The 24882-nt window shown below is 44.0% G+C and overlaps 1 protein-coding gene across 1 annotated transcript; it reads right to left on the bottom strand.

The window, feature by feature from the left end:
- Nucleotides 1-610: 610 nt before the first annotated feature.
- On the bottom strand, nucleotides 611-23587 carry znf628 (zinc finger protein 628). The gene is made up of 7 exons (XM_060921651.1): nucleotides 23320-23587; nucleotides 12106-12646; nucleotides 11826-11898; nucleotides 8965-10056; nucleotides 6472-6826; nucleotides 3704-3858; nucleotides 611-3414 (listed from the first exon to the last, which is right to left on the bottom strand). Exons 2-7 carry the CDS (start codon nucleotides 12483-12485, stop codon nucleotides 1141-1143), a joined length of 4329 nt encoding a protein of 1442 aa, XP_060777634.1. The 5' UTR covers nucleotides 12486-12646; nucleotides 23320-23587; the 3' UTR covers nucleotides 611-1140.
- Between the last annotated feature and the right edge of the window lie 1295 nt (nucleotides 23588-24882).

Genomic DNA, 24882 nt, shown 5'->3' with positions numbered 1-24882 from the left:
GCACTTCCTACAAGTTGATGATGGTAAACGTGTCTACCATCAACCGTTTTCAAGTTACAGCCCTCTGGAAACCTGTGACCTTGAGTTTGACCTTTCAAGGTCACTCAAGGTCAAAGATCATGGCACCAAATGGAAGCCCATACGGCACTTCCTATAAGTTGATGGTAAACATCTGTTTAAACTATGAGAGACACCCCATCGTGTAGCATATCAATGGAAGCAGAATTGAAAGATGAGCATTCTGGAATTGATTCAAAGTAAATATGATGAATATGAAGGAAGATATCGCGAAAAAACCCAGATTTTGACCTTTTTTTTGGTGACCTTGACCGGATGACCCTCAAAATGTTGGAGGTTCTATTTGAGACCAATGCCCATCTATCCTGAAAGTTTCATGAAGATTGGTTCAACCGTTTTCCCATAATGTTGCTAACAAAGAAACCCCACCGAAAACAATACCTCGCCCCCGGTAGACTCCGTTCCCGGCGTGGTTTAAAAAAACAAAAAAAAACACTCCCACACACACAATCACGACACTGATAGCAGTTTGTTGAACATGATAATTTACTAATATTAACAATTATAGTGAAACTAAACAGACTATAGACATATTCACAGTTCATGTTACACTTTAGCTGTCAACATGACAGCATATTAGTTTACAGTTGTCCAACATTCTTCAGCAGCTCCTCCTCAATTCATCATCTAAGAGTAATATTTATTAAAAAAAAAAAGTCATATCTTTTGTGTGTGGTCTATGAAACGACTCCCTCTATGGGCTGCTGAGTTACTCTCACCTTAATCTAGGTAAAGCAGTGCTCAGAACACTCCCACACACTGAAGGAAGAGGACAACATATTTATTTATTAAAAAAAAAAAAAAAAATCAACCATTGCACCAAAAGCATTTTTGCCATGCATTTGCCTGTCAATTCTTGCTATAAAGCATGGCCTTAACCCTCCATTTCACTTTCCTGATAGCTGAAAGTCAGACTGCTTTAGGTTTAGTCATCTGGATCATAAAAGGCATCATTAAAAATCAGTGCGTCATCAAAGACTCAGGTTGCTGGTAGTTAGTAGTGTGCATTGATTAGTAGGACCATGTACGTGTTGCGTTTTGACATTCCTTCTGAGCTTAGTCTTAGGTCCCATTCACACTGGCTGATAGTCTGCTCTCAGTTTCTAGCATCTTCTGTTCCTCTGATGCCATTTCTTGTGATGCAGTGCCTTCTTTGTCCATGTTCCTTAATCCTACCGAAACGCCTTCTGTTCCCTCTGTCAAACTGCTGGTACTAACCTCAATAATAACAATACCTTCTCCTCCCTCTAACTGAAATATGCTCCCCATTTGCCCTGCTCCTGTCCCAGTGACTCCGCCAGGACTCGTAAAACTGCCCCCCGTGTCAGAACTACTGCCCCCACCTTCTATTACTGCAATCATTTGAACGCTTTCCCCGCTGCCTGTGTCCGCATCTATTTTGGCCTCGCTGCCTAATTCAAACACAACTTCCTGTCCACCGAGAGGCATTAAGGTTTGGGAAGGATGGCAAGAAAGACCTAAATCTTCACCCGAGCCTTCAGGAAAGTCAGCATTTGGTGGGACGTCTTCATCACTTGGTGCATCTGTTTGGAAATGAAGAACAAATGCTTTCTCTTCCACCCCGACACCTTCTTCAAACCCTTCCATTCTTTCACTTTCCCTTGCGCCACTCCAATCCTGAAGCAAGTTAAGAGAAACCATCCCAGTCTTCTCCTTGTCTCCATCTCCCTCCATCTCTTCCTCTGACTGAAATCGGAGAACATAGGATTTCTCCCCGCTCGCTTCACTTCCTTCTTCTCCTTGTTCGCTTTCTCCTTCAAAATGTAACACGTATGACCTTTCTCCCTCCACCCCTTCGTTCATTTCCACCTTCACCTCCATTTCGTCTCCTTGCTCCCTCTCCTCAGTCTCCTTCTCAAAACACAGGACAAAGCGCTCCTCTGGTAGTGGCTCTGGAAGTTTCTCCACTTCCTCTGCAGCAGAAGCGTTTTGGTGGTCGCCTGTCAGAATACAGTGGCTGTCTGTTGGGGGTGGAGTTGGGGCCATTGCTGATACAGTGACGGTAGCAGGGCCAGAGGGTGCGTCAGGCACATTATATGAACTCAGTGGTGGCACACATGTTGGAACGTTATGTTCCCGGGACATGGTTGTAGAAGACGCAACAGAAGCAGCAGTTGTGGTTGTTGAAATAGTAGAAGGTACTAATCCTTGAGGAGTCGCTGTGACAGATGCTGTCTGCACCAAGGACCCAGATTTCTGAGTTTTAGCTTTGCGCCCACGCCTGGTTCTAGGGCTCCTGGTGTGGCTAAGCGGTCCTAAAATCGGTCTAGTAATGGCGGTTGTGTTTTGGGGTGGGGCAGTGACGAGGGGAGCACTACTGTTGGTAAAAATAAACCTCTGCTGCGTCTGGAGTGGCTGAAACTGTGATATCTGGGTTTGAGCTGGAGCTAAAGTGGCTATCTGTGGCAGTGCTGGTATGGTTTGCATCAAGGGGAGGGGCTGTGGTGCTGAGGGAGCAGGAAGAGTGTTTGTATTGGATGCTGTTGGAACAAGAATCAGACTTGGCTGGTTCCCACTGGAGGACTGGCACTGAAGAAGCAGGAAGTTCTGGGATGGCAGTTGTTGTGGTGGTGGAGGAGGAGGAGGTGGTGGTGGAGGAGGAGGGGGGGCTTGGACAGGCTGTGTGGGTGTTGGATTGGACAGCGGGATCAGCTGTAGTCCTGTGGGTGTCTGGATCATAAAATAATTTTGTGACGTGTTTGGAGGAATGTCCAAATTTGATGGTGAGAGAATGAGTGTGGAATTCCCTTCACTAGAAAACAGAGAACTGAGCCCTCCTGCTGCATTCATGTTTAGATTCAGAGTAGTAGTTGAGATTTCTGAGGACCCACTACCGTTCTTTGTGGTTTTCCCTGCTTCTTTCGTACATGTAGCCCCTCCACCGCTGCCATGCGTCCGCAGGTGCCGTTGCAGGTAAGAGTGCATGACGAACTCTTTGCCGCAGCGCTGACACTTGTAGTCTTTGCGTGAGGAATGTGTGCGGAGGTGAAGTTGTAGATTGGAGGAGTGTGTGAAACATTTGTGGCACTGCGCGCATTGGAAAGGCCTCTCACCCGAGTGTGTGCGCTCGTGTTGCTTTAGGTTAGAGGTCTGCGAAAATGCCTTGCCGCACACAGAGCAGGCATGTGGTCGCACGCCCGAATGCAATTGGCTGTGCCGCCGCAGACAGCTGGTGTTCTTGAATGATTTGCCACATTCCTGGCACACGTACGGCCGCTCACCAGTGTGCTGCCGCAAGTGGTACTGGTAATGCGAACTCCACTTGAAGGTCAAAGGGCAGTAGGGACACTGGAAGGCTCGTACTCCTGTGTGCACCTGTGCACGCACACAAAACAGAGAAGCTGCTGAATTTGGATTTGCGTTTTAAATTATTAAAAATACAGTAAGCAGGTGAAAGAAAAGCATGACCTGCACTGAGGTTTGTCATGTAAAATCAGCAAAATGACGACGTATTTTATTAACAGATACTAACATGAATACCATTTCTAAATCAAAAGTGTGAATGAAGCTCAAAGAAATGTACATCCTGCCATATTGTGGTCTGAATGTCTTTACCTGCTTTGTCAACGTAATCATTTGGCGTAAAAAGCATGGCAGTTTTTACCCGTTGATGTATGGACAGTAGAGATGATCTCTTAAAGCTTTTTCCACACTCTGTGCAGCGGTACGGTCTCTCTCCCGTATGGTCTCTCATGTGGTATCGCAAACCTGAAGAACCCTTAAAGGACTTCCCACATTCTAAGCACCGATACGGCCTCTCTGTACACAAAAAAAAAAAGAAAAAAAAAAAAAGGGCGACATTGCGAAATATCAGAAATTATGACTCAGGGAATTACTTACAGTCAGGATAAAACCCATCTTTAACCCAAAGGAAAAATTTTGCCTTGATGTTATGCCCAGGTCAGACGGCAGGCTGCAACTAGTTTTCAACTACTTGCGTCTACAACCCCGATTCCAAAAAAGTTGGGACAAAGTACAAATTGTAAATAAAAACGGAATGCAATGATGTGGAAGTTTCAAAATTCCATATTTTATTCAGAATAGAACATAGATGACATATCAAATGTTTAAACTGAGAAAATGTATCATTTAAAGAGAAAAATTAGGTGATTTTAAATTTCATGACAACAACACATCTCAAAAAAGTTGGGACAAGGCCATGTTTCCCACTGTGAGACATCCCCTTTTCTCTTTACAACAGTCTGTAAACGTCTGGGGACTGAGGAGACAAGTTGCTCAAGTTTAGGGATAGGAATGTTAACCCATTCTTGTCTAATGTAGGATTCTAGTTGCTCAGCTGTCTTAGGTCTTTTTTGTCGTATCTTCCGTTTTATGATGCGCCAAATGTTTTCTATGGGTGAAAGATCTGGACTGCAGGCTGGCCAGTTCAGTACCTGGACCCTTCTTCTACACAGCCATGATGCTGTAATTGATCCAGTATGTGGTTTGGCATTGTCATGTTGGAAAATGCAAGGTCTTCCCTGAAAGAGACGTCGTCTGGATGGGAGCATATGTTGCTCTAGAACCTGGATATACCTTTCAGCATTGATGGTGTCTTTCCAGATGTGTAAGCTGCCCATGCCACACGCACTAATGCAACCCCATACCATCAGAGATGCAGGCTTCTGAACTAAGCGCTGATAACAACTTGGGTCGTCCTTCTCCTCTTTAGTCCGAATGACACGGTGTCCCTGATTTCCATAAAGAACTTCAAATTTTGATTCGTTTGACCACAGAACAGTTTTCCACTTTGCCACAGTCCATTTTAAATGAGCCTTGGCCCAGAGAAGATGTCTGCGCTTCTGGATCATGTTTAGATACGGCTTCTTCTTTGAACTATAGAGTTTTAGCTGGCAACGGCGGCTGGCACGGTGAATTGTGTTCACAGATAATGTTCTCTGGAAATATTCCTGAGCCCATTTTGTGATTTCCAATACAGAAGCATGCCTGCATGTGATGCACTGTAGATGATATGTTCAAACTCTTTGCAATTTTACACTGTCGAACTCCTTTCTGATATTGCTCCACTATTTGTCGGCGCAGAATTAGGGGGATTGGTGATCCTCTTCCCATCTTTACTTCTGAGAGCCGCTGCCACTCCAAGATGCTCTTTTTATACCCAGTCATGTTAATGACCTATTGCCAATTGACCTAATGAGTTGCAATTTGGTCCTCCAGCTGTCCCTTTTTTGTACCTTTAACTTTTCCAGCCTCTTATTGCCCCTGTCCCAACTTTTTTGAGATGTGTTGCTGTCATGAAATTTCAAATGAGCCAATATTTGGCATGAAATTTCAAAATGTCTCACTTTCAACATTTGATATGTTGTCTATGTTCTATTGTGAATACAATATCAGTTTTTGAGATTTGTAAATTATTGCATTCCGTTTTTATTTAACGGAACAAAATCGCAGGTAGACGCAAGACGACGCAGATAATGGCAGTGTTGCAGAGGGTCTTTAATAGAAGCAGGTGGATCACGATCTGTTCGCATTTCAGCTGCGATTCACTTCCAATCGGTGCAAACAGCAAGTTGACGCATGTAGAGGCAGGTGGTTGTGCAACGCTTGAGCGACCAATTGCAGGTTGAAGCAGTTTGGAGTGTGTGGAGAAGAAAAGAGGAAGACAAAAACGCACGTTCACACGAACTCTGCGACTTTCACAATACTCATAGTTTATTAACTAACTTCAGCAAAATTCTCAGACTTAATTTCCCCAGTGTTAAGCAAAAAAGTGTTAAAGCTGAAATGACACTGTAAAAAGCTGATTTAAGTTTAGGAAGTGTTAAACACTGCAGAGATTGGGACAAAATAAACACCAGCATAGTAATTTAACACTATTAAATTTGCTGTGTAAACTTCAACCTTACCATGCCCGGTTGAACGGCTCCATCTCATCATACGTGAACAAAATAGAGGTCACACATTCCCTAAACGTTACTCTTGAGTTGAGGAGCGAAAAGAAAAGGAGCTTGTTAACACACACACACCCATTTCCAGCAAGGTGCACGGCTCAACTAACAGAAAACACGAGCGTGAGCTGAGGACGCCGCTTCTTAAAAGACACATTTCACAATTTTGACTCTTACAACGTCGGAACACAACGAAGGATTTGGCGCAAAACGCCTGCGTCCACCGCCACCCGACCGATCGCAGGCCGCAGCATGCGTCTTTCTGCCGTCTGACCTGGGCATTACATAACCAAAATAGAATCAACCTGCCAACTTAGATGGATGTTGCAACTTATTTTCTGCTAGTAAACAAAACATGATGAATGTCCTGGTAGCATTTAATAGTTTCCCAAGTCCTTTTCACGGATTCTGAAGAATGAAGGAAATCAGCATTGACATCTTTTGAGAACTCAATAAAGCTCACCGTTATTTGCAGCAGAGCCCTTGCTCCCGCCTCCTCTCCTTCCTGCCTTCCCTGATGCCCTGTTGTTTGGTTTCACAGTTTGCTTCTCTCCCTCTTCTGTAACGGCAATGAGGCTGACATGAATCTCCCTTTCTCCTTCCTCCCCCTCTCTCTTGGCAGAGGATGAGGAAGACAGGGGCAGCGAGAGGGACAGTGAAGGAGGGCAGACTATCTCGGCCTCTGCCTCGGCCAGCAGTCTCTGCTCCTCAGTGTGTGAGAGCTGGTGGGTAAGAAGAGACGAGAGCAGGGGGAAGGAGCGGTCGCACACAGAACAGCTGAACTGAGATCTGGACTGGGACAGCGCCAGAGGGTGCACCTGGTTGAAGTACAATCGACAGAAAATTTCACATATAACAATCGTATTTCTATCTACAGTGTTGCTTGAAAGTTTGTGAACCCTTTAGAATTTTCTATATTTCTGCATAAATATGACCTAAAACATCATCAGATTTTCACACAAGTCCTAAAAGTAGATAAAGAGAACCCAGTTAAACAAATGAGACAAAATATTATATTTGGTCATTTATTTATTGAGGAAAATGATCCAATATTACATATCTGTGAGTGGCAAAAATATGTGAACCTCTAGGAAGGTGAAATTAGAGTCAGGTGTTTTCACTCAATGGGATGACAATCAGGTGTGAGTGGGCACCCTGTTTTATTTAAAGAACAGGGATCTATCAAAGTCTGAGCTTCACAACATGTTTGTGGAAGTGCATCATGGCACGAACAAAGGAGATTTCTGAGGACCTCAGAAAAAGCGTTGTTGATGCTCATCAGGCTGGAAAAGGTTACAAAACCATCTCTAAAGAGTTTGGACTCCACCAATCCACAGTCAGATTGTGTACAAATGGAGGAAATTCAAGACCATTGTTACCCTCCCCAGGAGTGGTCGACCAACAAAGATCACTCCGAGAGCAAGGCGTGTAATAGTCGACGAGGTCACAAAGGACCCTAGGATAACTTCTAAGCAACTGAAGGCCTCTCTCACATTGGCTAATGTTAATGTTCACAAGTCCACCATCAGGAGAACACTGAACAACAAGGGTGTGCATGGCAGGGTTGCAAGGAGAAAGCCACTGCTCTCCAAAAAGAACATTGCTGCTCGTCTGCAGTTTGCTAAAGATCACGTGGACAAGCCAGAAGGCTATTGGAAAAATGTTTTGTGGATGGATGAGACCAAAATAGAACTTTTTGGTTTAAAATGAGAAGCGCTATGTTTGGAGAAAGGAAAACACTGCATTCCAGCATAAGAACCTTATCCCATCTGTGAAACATGGTGGTGGTAGTATCATGGATTGGGCCTGTTTTGCTGCATCTGGGCCAGGACGGCTTGCTATCATTGATGGAACAATGAATTCTGAATTATACCAGCGAATCCTAAAGGAAAATGTCAGGACATCTGTCCATGAACTGAATCTCAAGAGAAGGTGGGTCATGCAGCAAGACAACGACCCTAAGCACACAAGTCATTCTACCAAAGAATGGTTAGGCCACACCAATTCAACTAGTTGGTTCTCGGAATCGCCGCTTGAAGAAAATGCAAAATGGAAAAAAAATAAATAAAATCGAACTCAAACTCCCGCCAACAGAAAAGGTCATGTGACATCGAAAACCAATCAAATCGCCCCTTTCACTTTCGATAAAGACTTGTGGAAGAAACATGCCTGTGGAGGGGAATCCTGCAAAGCCTGTGTTTGAGATTGTTAGGATATTCAGCGAACAGAAGCATAAAATCTTTGACAGGTGTGTTGAAATTCTGTTTACTGGTCTGCCTGTATTGTTTGGTCTATTTCCACCGCTAATTTTACCATCAGAGCATTTTTTAAATTTTATTTTTATTTCGCCTGCTCGCTTCATACTTTTCCTGAAAAAATCCGAGAACCAACTAATTAAATTGGTTTGGCCTTAAAGAAGAAGAAAGTTAATGTTTTGGAATGGCCAAGTCAAAGTCCTGACCTTAATCCAATGGAAATGTTGTGGAAGGACCTGAAGCGAGCAGTTCATGTGAGGAAACCCACCAACATCCCAGAGTTGAAGCTGTTCTGTACGGGCTAAAATTCCTCCAAGCCGGTGTGCAGGACTGATCAACAGTTACCGGAAATATTTAGTTGCAGTTATTGCTGCACAAGGGGGTCACACCAGATACTGAAAGCAAAGGTTCACATACTTTTGCCACTCACAGATATGTAACATTGGATCATTTCCCTCAAATAAATAAATGGCCAAGTATAATATTTTTGTCTCATTTGTTTAACTGGGTTCTCTTTATCTACTTTTAGGACTTGTGTGAAAATCTGATGATGTTTTAGGTCATATTTATGCAGAAATATAGAAAATTCTAAAGGGTTCACAAACTTTCAAGCACCACTGTATTCTTGCAGTTTCCTCCCCTTAGTATTGTAAGATCCTCTCATTCAAGATTTGTCCTCCATATCATTTAATATCACTCACCTGTGCTATGTGTCTGCTCATCGAGCTGCTGTTCTTGAAGCTTTTCCCGCAGTAGGCACACTCCGACAATGCAGCCACAGTCGTGTCCACTATGGATGTAGTGTCATCTGAGGGAATCTGGGCCACGGAGTTGGTGAAGCTCTGCAGCAAGTCATACTGAACCTGACCCGATCCATCCCCGATCCCACCCAATCCAAGTAGTTCTGTCCCCTGCCCACTCTCAGACACTGTCGTGGTTTCCACCACCTCCTCAAAGTCCGCCAACAAGGGGGCCATCCCAACCAATGAAACCCCACCTCCCTGAGCCTCCATACCATCACCTCTGATGTCTTCGCCCCCATCCCCTGCCCCCAGGCTGTGCAGATGCAAGGCTTGATGTTCTTCCAGGTGTGTTTGGGTTCCGAATGTCTCGTTGCAGCTGCCGCAGCTGTACAGCAACACGTTAGCACCCGTTTCTGTAGACTGCTCCATATTCACCTGTACATGCTCTGAGCCTGTTGCTGTCAGGACGTTCTGACCGCCTTCAGCTGAGGCCGATGTACAAGATGAGGGCACGTGGTGAGATAGGAAGACCTGACTAGTTCCCCCCTCCTGCCCACCTACAAGGCCCACCATGTCCGATATTGTCATTTCGACTGCCTTTAAATCGTCTGAAGTCGCCCCCTCGAGCACCACCTCCACATTCGTCTGTGACCCTCCCTTTCCTGTCTTCCCCCCACCCTGAGCCTTGACCTCGGTGTGGGAGTTGCGATGAAGTGCCAGGTTGGAGGAGTGTGTGAAGCTGCGACCACACTCCCCACACATGTATGGCCTCTCGCCCGTATGTATGCGCATATGTTGCCTTAGGTTGGTTGACTGGCTGAAAGCCTTGTTGCACACCATACAGACATAAGGCTTGACACCCAAATGCACGTTCTTGTGCCTACGCAGGCTGCTGGAGTTCTTGAAGGCTTTGGGACATCGGTCACATGGATAAGGGCATTCGCCGGTGTGTTGGCGGAGGTGATATTGGTAGTGAGAGCTCCACTTGAAGGTGAGAGGACAGTAGGGACACTGGAAGGTACGCAAACCTGTATGCACACTGCGATGAACCTAAATTTGAAAATAAAATTCACAGAAAGTAAACAGTAAATTCATGGTTCAAAATGCATTTACAGTTATGGTCAGAAGTTTACATACAGTAACATGAATGTCATCTTGGATATGGATGTCATGGCAATATTTTGGCTTTCAGTAATTTCTTTGAACTGTTCTTTTTCTGTGGCAGAATGATTGTACAGCATATATCTTTAATTTAAAAAAACCCCACTAAAATTTGGTGCACAAGTTTTAATTTTCTTTGGATTTTCTGAAATCAACACAGGGTCAAAATTATACACACAGGGTCAAACATTTACACATGCTCACTTAGATTATTATGTCAGAGGTGCTGAAACTTCCAAAACGTCTCTTATCTTGCCAAAGCCGAGGTCTCTTAACTTCCGGTTAGTGATCATGATTGACTACAGTTGGTAGCTTCTCTGTGCCTTCATAAAAAGGGTTTGTTTACAGCACTCATTAGATTGACCAACACACAATATAATGGGAAAGTCCAAGGAGCTCAGTGCAGATCTGAGAAAGAGGATCACAGATGTACACAACCCTGGAATGTCTCTTGGAGCCATTTCTAAACAACTGCAAATTCCAAGATCAGTTCAAACAATTGTATGCAAGTTATTGTGAGGTGTAGTCACTTTGCCAAGCCACTTTGCTTCAAGAAAACCCAAACTGTCATCCTCGACTGAAAGGAAATTGGCTTGGATGGTCAGGAACAACCTGGGAACCACCATGGCACAGCCCTGCCATGAACTGGAAGCTGATGGATCACTGTCTACAGTTCAGTGAGTTTTATATCGCCATGGACCAAGAGGCTGCTATCCAAGAAATAACCCCCTGCTCCAAAACTGACACCTTCAAGCTTAACTAAAGTTTGAAGCTGACCACATGGACAAAGAAAAAAAAGCCTTCTGGAGGAGAGCTGTGTGGTGAGATGAGACAAAGATTGAGTTGTTTGGCCACAATGACCACCATGTACAGAGGGACACTGTACCAGCTGGTGGTGGTGGTGGTAGCAGCATCATGCTCTGGGGCTGTTTTACTGCCAGTGGAACTGGTTCATTGCACAAAGTGGATGGAATAATGAAGGAGGAGGACTACCTCAGAATTCTTCAGCATAAACCATCAGAAACTTGAACACGACTTGGGACTTATAACAGGACAATGAATCCAAACATGCATCAGAGCTGGTTGTGGAGGATAAAGCAGGCTAACATTAAGCTTAAAACAAATCCTGACTTCAACCCTATTGAAAACATATGGACTGTGCTTATAAGTCAAGTCCATGCCGGGGGGGGGGGATTTAATTGAATTCTACCAATTCTACCATGAAGAGTCGTGAAATATCCAACCAGAATTCTGCCAGAAGCTTGTTCATGGTAAACAAAAATGTTTGGTCAAGGTGAATCTTGTGAAGAGACATTTTACCCAAATATGAGGTGTGCTGTATGTATATTTTTTTGACCCTGTATGTATAATTTTGATCCTGTGTTGATTTCAGAAAACCCAAAGAAAATTAAAACTTGCGCACCAAATTCTAGTGGGTTTTTTTTTTTTAAATTAAAAGCTGTACAATCATTCTGCCACAGAAAAAGAACAGTTCAAAGAAATTACTGAAAGCCCAAATATTGCCATGATATGAATGTCACTGTATGTAAACTTCTGACCACAACTGTATTCACATGCATATAGTAGGTCTAGTATGTTTCAATTGTGAAATCTTGAACGAGACCCTGCTGGCCCTGATGCTGGCAGGTAGTGCTCACCTGGAGGAGAGATGAGCGCTTAAACGCTTTACCACAATCCTCACATTTATAAGGCTTCTCTCCTGAATGAGACCTAGAATAAAGGGTATAAAAATCTTCTTAGAAATCTAATTCATCCGGTTGCGCATTGTTAATTTTTGCAGTCTTTAGAGCAGAGCGCCTGTTTCACTCCGAGATGCATTAAAAAAAAAAAACACGTTATACCAACATGATTTTGGAAGAACAGGAATCACATTGATTCAATATTCAGATCTGTAAAGCGAACCATTTAACATCTTACCTCTGGTGATAAAGCAGAGCAGATGAGCCTTTGAAAGCCTTGGGACACAGGTTACAGCGATACGGCCTCTCGTTGTTATGGCTACGCTGATGATGTGCCAACCTGGAAGACCACTTAAAACTCTTCCCGCAATCTAGACACTGAAAGGGGTGTTCAGGATTTTGGGAGCCCATCGTCCCTGGAGACGTCGACGATGTCACCATCTCGACTCCCGTAAGCACGACGGTTTCTGTCCCTTTCTCTTCTTCTCCACCTTTCTCTTCATCGTTATCCTCCTCTTCCACTGAGGGAAGAAGCGATGGAAATGGAGAGAGGGACGAGGGAGTCTGGCTTGGAAGAAGCTCTGTTTGGACTACCAGGCTAGCAACAGAGTTGGCCATTGTACCCTATGAGCAGAGGAGGATGCTCTGGGTTGCAGTGCAGATTACTAGTCTTGTGGATCCTCCCAATTTACAGCAGCCATTGCAGATGTTTTGTGGAGCGCTGTTGATGATGATGTATAGCCGAGCCTGGAATGAGTGCTGTAACTTCTTCACTTCAACTGCCAGAACAGTACAGATAAGCAGAACACGAAATGAGCTAGTCATATGAATACATGTTTCACCCAAATACAACGTGTGGCTTTTCACAGCAAAGTTATTTTTAACAATCTTAAAAAAAAACAAAGTCACATGATTTAAATACCAACACTATGGACGTGGCATTCTAACCTGTGCTTTAGCAGATTTTCACATAAGGAATACTTTCCAAAAGTCTTAGGCACCCTACTTTTTTTTAGTACAAACTTTGTTATAGATTTCCATTTTATGACTTCTAAATTATCAGTTCAGGGGGTGGAACGGTGGTGTAGTGGTTAGCACTGTCTCCTCACAGCAAGAAGGTACTGAGTTCGAGCCCAGTGGCCGACGGGGGCCTTTCTGTGTGGAGTTTGCATGTTCTCCTTGTGTCTGCATGGGTTTCCTTCGGGTGCTCCAGTTTCCCCCACAGTCCAAAGACATGCAGTTAGGCTAATTAGCTACTAGAGGTGTGACGATTAATCGATCCCTGATCTATCGATCCATTTCAATCCACGATTCAAAAATCGATTAAAATTTAATGAATCACGATTCACTAACAATACCTTATTTCATCCTGATAACCCGAGATGCACAACAAATTTTGACAAACGGCATAATTTCGATATTAAAAATTCCATTCGGTATCTGGAGCTGTATGTGGGCGCAGCCATGTTTTTGGTTACTACAGCAATCTCGCGAGATCACACGCTGCTTTGTGAACAACGTGGTGGCCGACTAGGAATTCCTGAAGCCACCGGCTTCTAAAAGCCCAGTTTGGCGGCATTTCTTACAATCTCTGCCTTATGTACTCTCTGGACAATGAATGTTGTGTCTCAAGAGGTGGTATTCACTTTAATACAAGTGACTGTATTTTTGTGTTTTAAAAGATTGAGACAAAAGTCATGAAGTTTTCATTGCTTTTTGTGGCTACTGCCTCATCAAAGTGAAGCGAGGCAGTAGCCATGAGGTCATCGTGTTGTACGAATGAGTGGAACAATAGCAAAACTTCGTAACCAATCAGCACTTATCCTGATCAAGTTTGATTACCCGTTCGACTTCTTGATAAACTTCGGGACCAGTCATAACCAGAAACGAAATAAGAGAAACCTCGTTATAACTTCGGAGTATCGGAAGATAATCGGCAGATAAAAAGATAAATGAAATTCACCTCGTGGTTCACCAAGGCTACGGATTCGATATCAAGTAAGTGGTGTTTATTTTAAGAAAATTTACCTTTTGATTATCACAGCTTTTGTTTGGTCCTTCTGAAAGGGCAAATGAAAGCTTTTTTTTTTTAGCTTTTTGGCAGATATATCGAGAAGCCGATATCAAACTTCTGCTAGCTGCTTTAAATTTTACACTTTAGAGTCTTTACACTACACTTGTGAAACAAAATGTGCTCATTAATACTAAACAATACTTCTAAGACAATTCATGAACAAGTGCTTTCTTACCATTTTGAAAATAGATCTAGTTCACAGCACTGTATTTTGAACAAAACACAGCAGACAAAATTGGTAATCAAAATACTACAAGCCCTGATGCTGCTCACAGCTCGATGATGCTTGCAAGAGAGGAGGCGAGTAGAACTGATAACATGTATATGCGCTATACAGGGCTTAAAATTTGCGGTGGTCTGGTCACGCGAGGCGACTTAATTTGTCATTTGGCGGGTGATTCCTGTCACTAGGCAGCCCGGCTGGCTAGTTGAAAATAAAAAATATATATGAAGCGAAGATTCAGACTAGGGCTGTGCAATATATCGAATATACTCAATATATCTCCGAAAATTCTGTGTGAGATACATAAAATTATTATATCATAACTATTGAGTATTTTATGGTCATCTGCTGACTTGTGTTTGTTTCGTGTTTGTTGCGTTTGTTTAAAACATTTTCCGGTGGTTTTCTCCCTGTCCCTCAGGCAGTAACGTGAGAGGCTGCCTAAGGGGAAAAAAAAAACAAAAAACAATAACATCACACACTCGCCAACCAATCCCGGGCGACATCTCTGTGCTGAAAGGAACTTGCAGAAAGATTTTCTAGTTTCGGTTTACAGCGCTGACTCAGTTTGTGCAATCGCTGGTGTTGCACAGGCTACCGTGTAAGCTCTGTCAATTTCAGCGACAAATTAAAAATGGAAGCGGACGAACTGGTTCCTAAAAGAACTAGTAAGGGGTCAGTCATCTGGCATTTTTTTGGATTATATTATGGTGCTCTGTGTTGTTCTCATTTATGTATTTAACAACAGTATCAAAATACTCAGGTCTTGAAATAAATGCACATTAGTCATGAACAATGGTAACTACTCTCTTTTGTGTTATTTTTGACAGAAGTAAAATTCATACATGAACAAATTTTGGTGAGTTGATTTTCTGTTTGGCGAGTTACTTTGGAAGGTAACTAGTCCGGCTGGCTGGTGAAAAAAATATATGAATTTCGAGCCCTGCTATATATACACACTACCGTTCAAAAGTTTGGGGTCACCCAGACAATTTTGTGTTTTCCATGAAAAGTCACACTTTTATTTACCACCATAAGTTGTAAAATGAATAGAAAATATAGTCGAGACATTTTTCTGGCCATTTTGAGCATTTAATCGACCCCACAAATGTGATGCTCCAGAAACTCAATCTGCTCAAAGGAAGGTCAGTTTTATAGCTTCTCTAAAGAGCTCAACTGTTTTCAGCTGTGCTAACATGATTGTACAAGGGTTTTCTAATCATCCATTAGCCTTCTGAGGCAATGAGCAAACACATTGTACCATTAGAACACTGGAGTGAGAGTTGCTGGAAATGGGCCTCTATACACCTATGGAGATATTGCACCAAAAACCAGACATTTGCAGCTAGAATAGTCATTTAGCACATTAGCAATGTATAGAGTGGATTTCTGATTAGTTTAAAGTGATCTTCATTGAAAAGAACAGTGCTTTTCTTTCAAAAATAAGGACATTTCAAAGTGACCCCAAACTTCTGAACGGTAGTGTATACTGTATGGACATGGGATCAGAAAACAATTTTATTTACAAGCAGTAGCCACATGTACCCATAGGGTACCTTTTTTGTTGTTGTTGTTGTTTCTTAGTGTTTTGAAAATTAAAATGTGCCAAAAATGACTGAACTGTGATACATTCATCGTTACATTCAAAGTCAATGGAGTGACTGGAGTCTGAATAAAGACTACAAAGGCAACGCTACTTGTTTTTTTTTTTCCTCTACATTTCTAGGCTGACAGTTAAACAGAATATCGACAATGATTTGCATCAGTTATAAAATAGAGGAGCCCTGTGATGACCTGGCAACTTGTCCAGGGTGTACCCCGCCTTTCGCCCGTAGTCAGCTGGGATAGGCTCCAGCTTGCCTGCGACCCTGTAGAACAGGATAAAGCAGCTAGAGATAATGAGATGAGATAAAATAGAGGACAAAAAAAATGTGAATTGTGATTCGAATCAAATCATGAAAAACTGAATAGTCACAGCTCTATTTTTCAGGCAACTCTAAATTGCCCATAGGTGTGAATGGTTGTTTCCCAAGCCCAGAAATGGGAGGGTTGCGACAGGAAGGGCATCTGGTATAAAACTGTTCTCCAATTAATATGATATGTGGATCAGTAGGGTCCATATGGACCCCGACCTGGCAACGTGCTGGACAAGGAGGATGAAGAAGAAAATCATCAGTTCAGTACAAACACATTTTAGATTTCCAAACATTAATTTTCAAGTACAACATTAAATGTTAAAGAAAAATGTCTGGATGTCAGTAAAGACAAAAAAAAAAAAATCATGAAGGCTGCGCGAATAAGACGCAAGTATGACAAAGTGTCCAGAAGAACCGTGACAGGTTCTTCTCAGTAAAACTTACAACTCATTTCCTTATAAAACTGCCCTAATTGTACCTGAGACTACTGTTTTTAAGCAAAGGATCATCACATCAAATATCGACTTTGTTTCATTGAATACTGTTTACTGTTCTTTAACCCTTTGAGGTCGAGAGCTTCGCTGGCAAAGCTCGGCAGGTTTAGAATGAGTAGGTCATGTATTTAGATAAATATGTTCACAAGTTTTTTTTAAATATACAAGCATGATAAACATATTGGCAGAAACTTTATACTTTCCTATGTGCCCACTGCCAAATAATATTATAGTTTTTAAAATGACCTAAATTAGATGAAACATAAAACTTGTCACCTTACTCAGTCACACCGGAGTTGGAGCGCTAAGCGCCCACTTACGCATTCATAAAAGACTAAATCACATGGTAACGGCATGATAATCACTTTCACTCTTTCAGTTTTGATTGGTTTCTTTTTCACCATGGGAACGCCCACCATAAACAAGATAAAATCTGTCAGACATAGTTTGGGCTATTTGGAGGTAAAACTTGTTGCGAGATGGCATGCGAATTTTATACGCTTTGGATGATTCAGGACAGTGAATCAATTCATGATTCATTTCACGATTCAGGACAGCAATTCAATTTCAGGACAGCAAATCAATTCATGATTCAGGACAGCGATTCAATTCAATCTTGAGAAGTGCAACACTGATGATGAACGGTTGCCTTTTTTTTTTTTTTTTACTTCGACTCAATCCAGCCAAAGATCAACTCGAGTAAGTGTAAATATTTCTTCTATTTCTTATGAGCAGAACAGTTGATGTGTGTGCACTGTAGTGCATCCATCCATTATCCGTAGCCGCTTATCCTGTGTGTGTGTGTGTGTGTGTGTGTGTGTGTGTGTGTGGGGGGGGGGGGGGTCGTAGGCAAGCTGGAGCCTATCCCAGCTGACTATGGGCGAGAGGCGGGGTACACCCTGGACAAGTCACCAGATCATCGCAGGGCTGACACATATGCCCCTTTTCCACCAAAGCAGTTCCAGGGCTGGTTCGGGGCCAGTGCTTAGTTTGGAACCGGGTTTTCTGTTTCCACTGACAAAGAACTGGTTCTGGGGCCAGAAAAACCGGTTCTAGGCTAGCACCAACTCTCTGCTGGGCCAGAGGAAAGAACCGCTTACGTCAGCGGGGGGCGGAGTTGTTAAGACCAACAGCAATAAGACCGCGAAAGATCGCCATTTTTAAGCGCCGAGAAGCAGCAGCTGTACAAACGCGAAGTCATCCATTATTATTATTGTTGTTGTTGTTTCTGCTGCTGCTTCTTCCGCGTTGTTTTTGCTTCGATATTCGCGCCAAGGTTTAAGCAAACGTAGCGACGTAACTGACGTATACAGCAACGTAATGACGTGGCTTCTCTAAGCACCGCGAGCTATGGAAAAGCAAACTGGTTCTCAGCTGGCTCGCAAGTTGAACGAGTTGTGAACCAGCACCAGCCCCGAACCAGCCCTGGAACTGATTTGGTGGAAAAGGGGTAGCAGAGACTAACAACCATTCACACCTACGGTCAATTTAGAGCCACCAATTAGCCTAACCTGCATGTCTTTGGACTGTGGGGGAAACCGGAGCACCCGAAGGAAACCCACACAGACACAGGGAGAACATGCAAACTCCACACAGAAAGGTCCTGGAACCCAGGACCTTCTTGCTGTGAGGTGACAGTGCTGACCACTACACCACCATGTTGCCCACTGTAGTGCATGCACAGGAAAAATGACTGAGCAATTCTTTCCAGAATTAAAAGTATTTTCCTAAAAATAGTTAATTTTGCTCGATTTTGAGTTTAGAGAGTAAAATTTGGAGTTGGAGCAAAATTACAAAGTAATTGTGTAACAGAGTTGGTTGTGGCTCTGAACTGAGTAAAATGGTACAAGAGTTAATTTCAAGACACACTGAATAGAGTCAAATAGCAGATAAATGAAACTGTTTTAGAACTATGTTGGAATGTGTGAAAAAACATGACCTTACCCATCATGACTTGACCTGATAGGATTAAGAGATGGCAGTGGGAGTGGTTTTCATTCTTCTCATTGAATGGAATGGAATTTTTTACGCTCCTCACTGAATACCTCTCCCACTCACAACCCTTTATCCCAAAACAATAAGACATACTTTTTTTTTTTTTGATGGCCAGTTAATTGTCCAAATCAGTGGAGCAGATTTAAGTTTTGGTGCTTGATCCATTCCTAAGACTGTACAGAATCACCTCAAGTGACCAAAACAGTTCGTCACAATGGGTAAGGTCATGTTTTTTTTTTTCTTCACACAATCCAACATGGTTCTAAAACTGCTTTTTACAACATCTTTATTTAGCTAATTTTTTTTTTTTTAAGTACAAGCATGACATTCATACTACATGGATATTATTATAGCTGAACTTGTCAAGTCAAGTTTATTTGTATAGCACTTTTAACAATAAACATTGTCGCAAAGCAGCTTTACAGAATTTGAATGACTTAAAATATGAGCTAATTTTATCCCTCATCTATCCCTAATGAGCAAACCTGTGGCAATGGTGGCAAGGGAAAACTCCCTCAGACGACATGAGGAAGAAACCTCGAGAGGAACCAGACTCAAAAGGGAACCCATCCTCATTTGGGCAACAATCAGACAACATGACTATAACATTAACAGTTTTAACATGAAGTCAGTTTCGCTGATGTTATAACTCATCATTGATGGAAACTTGAGTGCAAAACTGTTCATGACAACTGCAGTCCTAAAGTTTGCAAACTTGTGCTGAATAAAAAAAAAAAGTTATACGACTTTGAAAATACTGCTTTGTTTAGTTATGCTACAATGACCTGCATAGCGCTTGTATTGTTTCTGCCTACCGCTAGCAGCCTGCAGTGGCTACTCATGCGTCGCGTTTTGATCTTTGCTTTCTACGTTATTGATTCCCGTGCGGATTTTCCCAGTACACAAATACTGATGACGTAGTCAGTATTCTCAATAACCTCGTGTTTCTCGAATTTTGCGATGTGACAACGGGAAGTGGAAAAAAATTGTTTATGAAGTAGACCCTCATCTTCCAACTTCTGCTACCATCAATGGTGAGTAGGTTGTATTTTCTAAACATATAGAAGTGATAGCTTAAGTATTTTTCTTGATTACTGCCAAGTTTCATCGTAATCAAAAGACTAGCACATTGGTTTTGCTAATGTTAGAAAACTGTGTCTCCAAGTGCTGCCAGCGGACGGGCAGCCATATGGCATGCCGTAATTGTCTTTAAAGATGTTAATTACCATGGAAATTAAAATAAAAATAATAGTACATGACATTGTAGTTTGGATATTTTGTTATTTTCTTGTTCCCCTTATCATAAGCTTTCAGCTGATCCCTTACTTTTTGAAGTAGTACAAAAATTAAGCAAGTTATGGTTATTTACAGGTGAAAGTTGCTGATATTGGTCACAGTTCTTCTATTGTTTTAGTGTGTAATTAAGGGCTGAAAATGTTTTCGAAATAAAATTCATAACTTTCTTAATATTTGTCATAGATAGTTGGTTCAAGCATCATTTTAAAGGTCTTTTCTAGTGCTTTCTAGTGTAGTAGAAATATTCTTAATCTAATAACTTTGATTTTTATTGGCACATGCCTACTTTGTTGAAATTGAAAGGTGGTGCAAGTGGTTAGCACAGTCGCCTCACAGTAAGAAGGTTCTGGGTTCGAGCCCAGCGGTCGGCGAGGGCCTTTCTGTGTGGAGTTTGCATGTTCTCGCCGTGTCTGCGTGGGTTTCCTCCGGGTGCTCCGGTTTCCCCCACAGTTCAAAGACATGTGGTTAGGTTAATATGGGACGGCCTTGAGCGAGGCACCTAACTCCCAACTGCTCCCTGGGCGCTGTTAGCATGGCTGCCCACTGCTCTGGGTATGCGTGTGAGCTCATTGCTCACATGTGTGTGTGCGCGCGCATGTGTGTGTTCACTGCTTCAGATGGGTTAAATGCAGAGAGGAATTTCACAAGTGTGTGATGAATAAAGCTGTGCTTTCTTTCTTAATTCTGAATTTTTTTTTTTACATTTATATTATCTATATCTCATTCTCATCTCATTATCTCTAGCCGCTTTATCCTTCTACAGGGTCGCAGGCAAGCTGGAGCCTATCCCAGCTGACTACGGGTGAAAGGCGGGGTACACCCTGGACAAGTCGCCAGGTCATCACAGGGCTGACACATAGACACACAACCATTCACACTCACACCTACGGTCAATTTAGAGTCACCAGTTAACCTAACCTGCATGTCTTTGGACTGTGGGGGAAACCGGAGCACCCGGAGGAAACCCACGCGGACACGGGGAGAACATGCAAACTCCACACAGAAAGGCCCTTGCCGGCCCCGGGGCTCGAACCCAGGACCTTCTTGCTGTGAGGCGACAGCGCTAACCACTACACCACCGTGCCGCCCTATATTATCGATATTATTTTATTTATTAGAATGACTTACTCACTGTTTAAGTGCAGTTTGTAATGATTATGTTCAAAATTTCCAGAGCCCGACCGAAAATCATATTGTATGACGTAGGTCTTCGGAATAAAGATTCTTCCAAAGTACAGGTTAAAGGGCTAAACTTAAACTATGACTTGTTTTGGTGCCATTCATTGAGGAACCGTGGTTGGTTAAAGTGATCAGCAGTGTCCTTTCCTCGCAAGAATGTTCTGGGTTCGAACCTGCCGGTTGATTCTGTGGAGGCTATGGGGAAGCTGAAAAGTTACAGAAGCAGTTTTGGGACCAAAAGGTTGCTGGTTCAGTTCCCTGGACACCAGCAGGAATGCCTGCCTTGGGCAACCCCTAACAGTCCAAAGACGTGTGGATTAAGTCACATGGATTACTCCTTGTTTTGAAGTCTTTAGCGTGCTCCTGACATCTGTGTCGACTAACAGCTTTAGGAAGCAAATACTAAAACGGGTGGCATGGTGGTGTAAGTGGTTAGCACGGTCGCCTCACAGCAGGAAGGTTCTGGGTTCGAGCCCAGTGGCTGTCGGAGGCCTTTCTGTGCGGAGTTTGCATGTTCTCGCCATGTCTGCATGGGTTTCCTCCGGGTGCTCCGGTTTCCCCTACAGTCCAAAGACATCCAGGTTAGGCTAATTGGTGACTCTAAATTGACCGTAGGTGTGAATGTGGGTGTCTTTAAAACGTGCAGGACATGGGTTCTGTAGCCTGTGCCTGGCAGCACGGTGTAGTAGTGGTTAGCACTGTCGCCTCACAGCAAGAAGGTCCTGGGTTCGAGCCTAGTGGCCGGCGAGGGCCTTTCTGTGTGGAGTTTGCATGTTCTCCCCGTGTCCGCGTGGGTTTCCTCTGGGTGCTCCGGTTTCCCCTACAGTCCAAAGACATCCAGGTTAGGCTAATTGGTGGCTCTAAATTGACCATAGGTGTGAATGTGGGTGTCTTTAAAACGTGCAGGACATGGGTTCTGTAGCCTGTGCTTGGCACCACGGTGTAGTAGTGGTTAGCACTGTCGCCTCACAGCAAGAAGGTCCTGGGTTCGAGCCTAGTGGCTGGTGGAGGCCTTTCTGTGTGGAGTTTGCATGTTCTCGCAGTGTCCGCGCGGGTTTCCTCCGGGTGCTCCGGTTTCCCCCACAGTCCAAAGACATGCAGGTTAGGTTAATTGGTGGCTCTAAATTGACCGTAGGTGTGAATGTGGGTGTCTTTAAAACGTGCAGGACATGGGTTCTGTAGCCTGTGCTTGGCGGCACGGTGGTGTCGTGGTTAGCACTGTCACCTCACAGCAAGAAGGTCCTGGGTTCGAGCGTAGTGGCTGGCGGAGGCCTTTCTGTGTGGAGTTTGCATGTTTTCCCCGTGTCCGCGCGGGTTTCCTCCGGGTGCTCTGGTTTCCCCTACAGTCCAAAGACATCCAGGTTAGGCTAATTGGTGGCTCTAAATTGACCGTAGGTGTGAATGTGGGTGTCTTTAAAACGTGCAGGACATGGGTTCTCTAGCCTGTACTTGGCGGCACGGTGGTGTCGTGGTTAGCACGGTCACCTCACAGCAAGAAGGTCCTGGGTTCGAGTGTAGTGGCTGGTGGAGGCCTTTCCGTGTGGAGTTTGCATGTTTTCCCCGTGTCCGCGCGGGTTTCCTCCGGGTGCTCCGGTTTTCCCAACAGTCCAAAGACATGCAGGTTAGGCTAATTGGTGGCTCTAAATTGACCGTAGGTGTGAATGTGGGTGTCTTTAAAACGTGCAGGACATGGGTTCTGTAGCCTGTGCTTGGCGGCACGGTGGTGTCGTGGTTAGCACTGTCACCTCACAGCAAGAAGGTTCTGGAGTTTGCATGTTCTCGCCGTGTCTGCGTGGGTTTCCTCCGGGTGCTCCGGTTTCCCCTACAGTCCAAAGACATGCGGTTAGGTTAATAGGCTGAGGTGTTCTTGAGCGAGGCAACTAAGTCCCAACCGCTGTTAGCATGGCTGCACACTGCTCTGGGTATGTGCGTGTGTTCACTGCTTCAGATGAATAAAGTTGCGCTTTCTTTCTTTTTGATAACAAAATCATTCCAATGCCAGACCCCTGAGGGTTAAAGTGTGTTTTGTTTAAAATGCACAAACACTTGTTCATGATTTCTGAAGGCATCTTTGCTGTCCAGCCCAGGACTGGGTGTAAATGAGTAAAATCATTTGGCGAATAAGTGATCAGCATGTCCCCTTTAAACCCCTCCTCCCCCTGCGTCCCTCCCTCCTGTTCTGTGTCGGTGTCCCTGCTGCGTTGTCTCGAGGAAATAAAATAAAAAAAACCAAGATGAAGACAAAACCAACGAGATGTCAAACATGCACACTCACCCTCATATATAATGTTGTGTAAATCAGCACTGACTTCCTGTCTCACGGCTGTGTCCAGTCCCGAGCCGGCCTTCCCGCATCCATCTCACTGTCCGCCTCAGTTTCTCTCAAACAGCGCACTGTTCCTCCGGATTTCTGCACATGGGCGCTGCATATGTCCCTCTCCTGTAATTATTAATTTTGCTGAACAGTTTTGATGTATTGAAACGGCTCTGGAGTCCGCAGTGATAGTCCACACAACCTTAACAATGATGTCGGGCACAAACTAACCAGCAGTCGCCCGCCTGCTTCCGGCTCTCAGCAACGGCGCACGCTATTGGTCCGTTCTTCCTCCCAACGCGTCATGTCATTGGTCAATACCATCAACGCTGATAAATTAGTACTAAATATTTCCAAATGTTCTCCAAGAGGCATGTAATCTAAGTATCTGCTCGTATTTCTAATACTTCACATGTCACAGCATAATAATTCGGGCGTAAATGAAGCTCAAGGTATTTATTTGTGCGTCTGTTCCAGGGTTTGTGGGAAATGTAGTTTTTGCAGCACAGACGCGAGGCCTTAAGCACAGGCTATCTATCCATCCACATTCACACCTACGGTCAATTTAGAGCCACCTGTTAACCTAACCTGCATGTCTTTGGACTGTAGGGGAAACCGGAGCACCCGGAGGAAACCCACGGGGACACGGGGAGAACATGCAAACTCCATACAGAAAGGTCCTCGCCGGCTGCTGGGCTTGAACCCAGGACCTTCTTGCTGTGAAGTGACAGTGCTAACCACGACACCGCCGTGCCGCCAAGCACAGGCTACATAAGCCATGTCCTGCACATTTTAAAGACACCCACATTCACACCTACAGTCAATTTAGAGTCACCAGTTAACCTAACCTGCATGGACTGTAGGGGAAACCGGAGCACCCGGAGGAAACCCACGCAGACACGGCGAGAACATGCAAACTCCACACAGAAAGGCCTCCGCCAGCCACGAGGCTCGAACCCAGAACCTTCCTGCTGTGAGGCGACCGTGCTGACCACTACACCACTGTGCCGCCAAGCACAGGCTACAGAACCCATGTCCTGCACTTTTTAAAGAAAGCACAACTTTATTCATCTGAAGCAGTGAACACACACACACACACATACCCAGAGCAGTGTACAGCCATGCTAACAGCGCCCGGGGAGCAGTTGGGACTTAGGTGCGTCGCTCAAGAACACCTTAGCCTATTAACCACATGTCTTTGAACTGTGGGGGAAACCGGAGCACCCGGAGGAAACCCACACAGACATGGCGAGAACATGCAAACTCCGCACAGAAAGGCCGCCACCAGCCGCTGGGCTCGAACCCAGAACCTTCCTGCTGTGAGGCGACCGTGCTAACCACTTACACCACCTTGCCACCCGTTTTAGTATTTGCTTCCTAAAGCTGTTAGTTGAATCAGATGTCAGGAGCACGCTAAAGACTTCAAAACAAGGAGTAATCCACATGACTTAATCCACACGTCTTTGGACTGTTAGGGGTTGCCCAAGGCAGGCATTCCTGCTGGTGTCCAGGGAACTGAACCAG

Source organism: Neoarius graeffei, chromosome 5 (assembly GCF_027579695.1).
Source record: "Neoarius graeffei isolate fNeoGra1 chromosome 5, fNeoGra1.pri, whole genome shotgun sequence".
Classification (NCBI taxonomy): Eukaryota; Metazoa; Chordata; class Actinopteri; order Siluriformes; family Ariidae; genus Neoarius; species Neoarius graeffei.
This window is presented reverse-complemented; position numbering and strand designations above follow the sequence as displayed.

Bases quoted from the DNA above. Each gene is read 5' to 3' on its own strand.
- znf628 (XM_060921651.1), bottom strand. From the start codon at position 12,485: ATGGCCAACTCTGTTGCTAGCCTGGTAGTCCAAACAGAGCTTCTTCCA. The intron at 10,057-11,825 runs GTGAGCACTACC...TTTCAAATTTAG, and splicing joins AGCGCTCATCTCTCCTCCAG to GTTCATCGCAGTGTGCATAC. The intron at 3,415-3,703 runs GTAAAAACTGCC...GTGCGTGCACAG, and splicing joins TACTGTCCATACATCAACGG to GTGCACACAGGAGTACGAGC.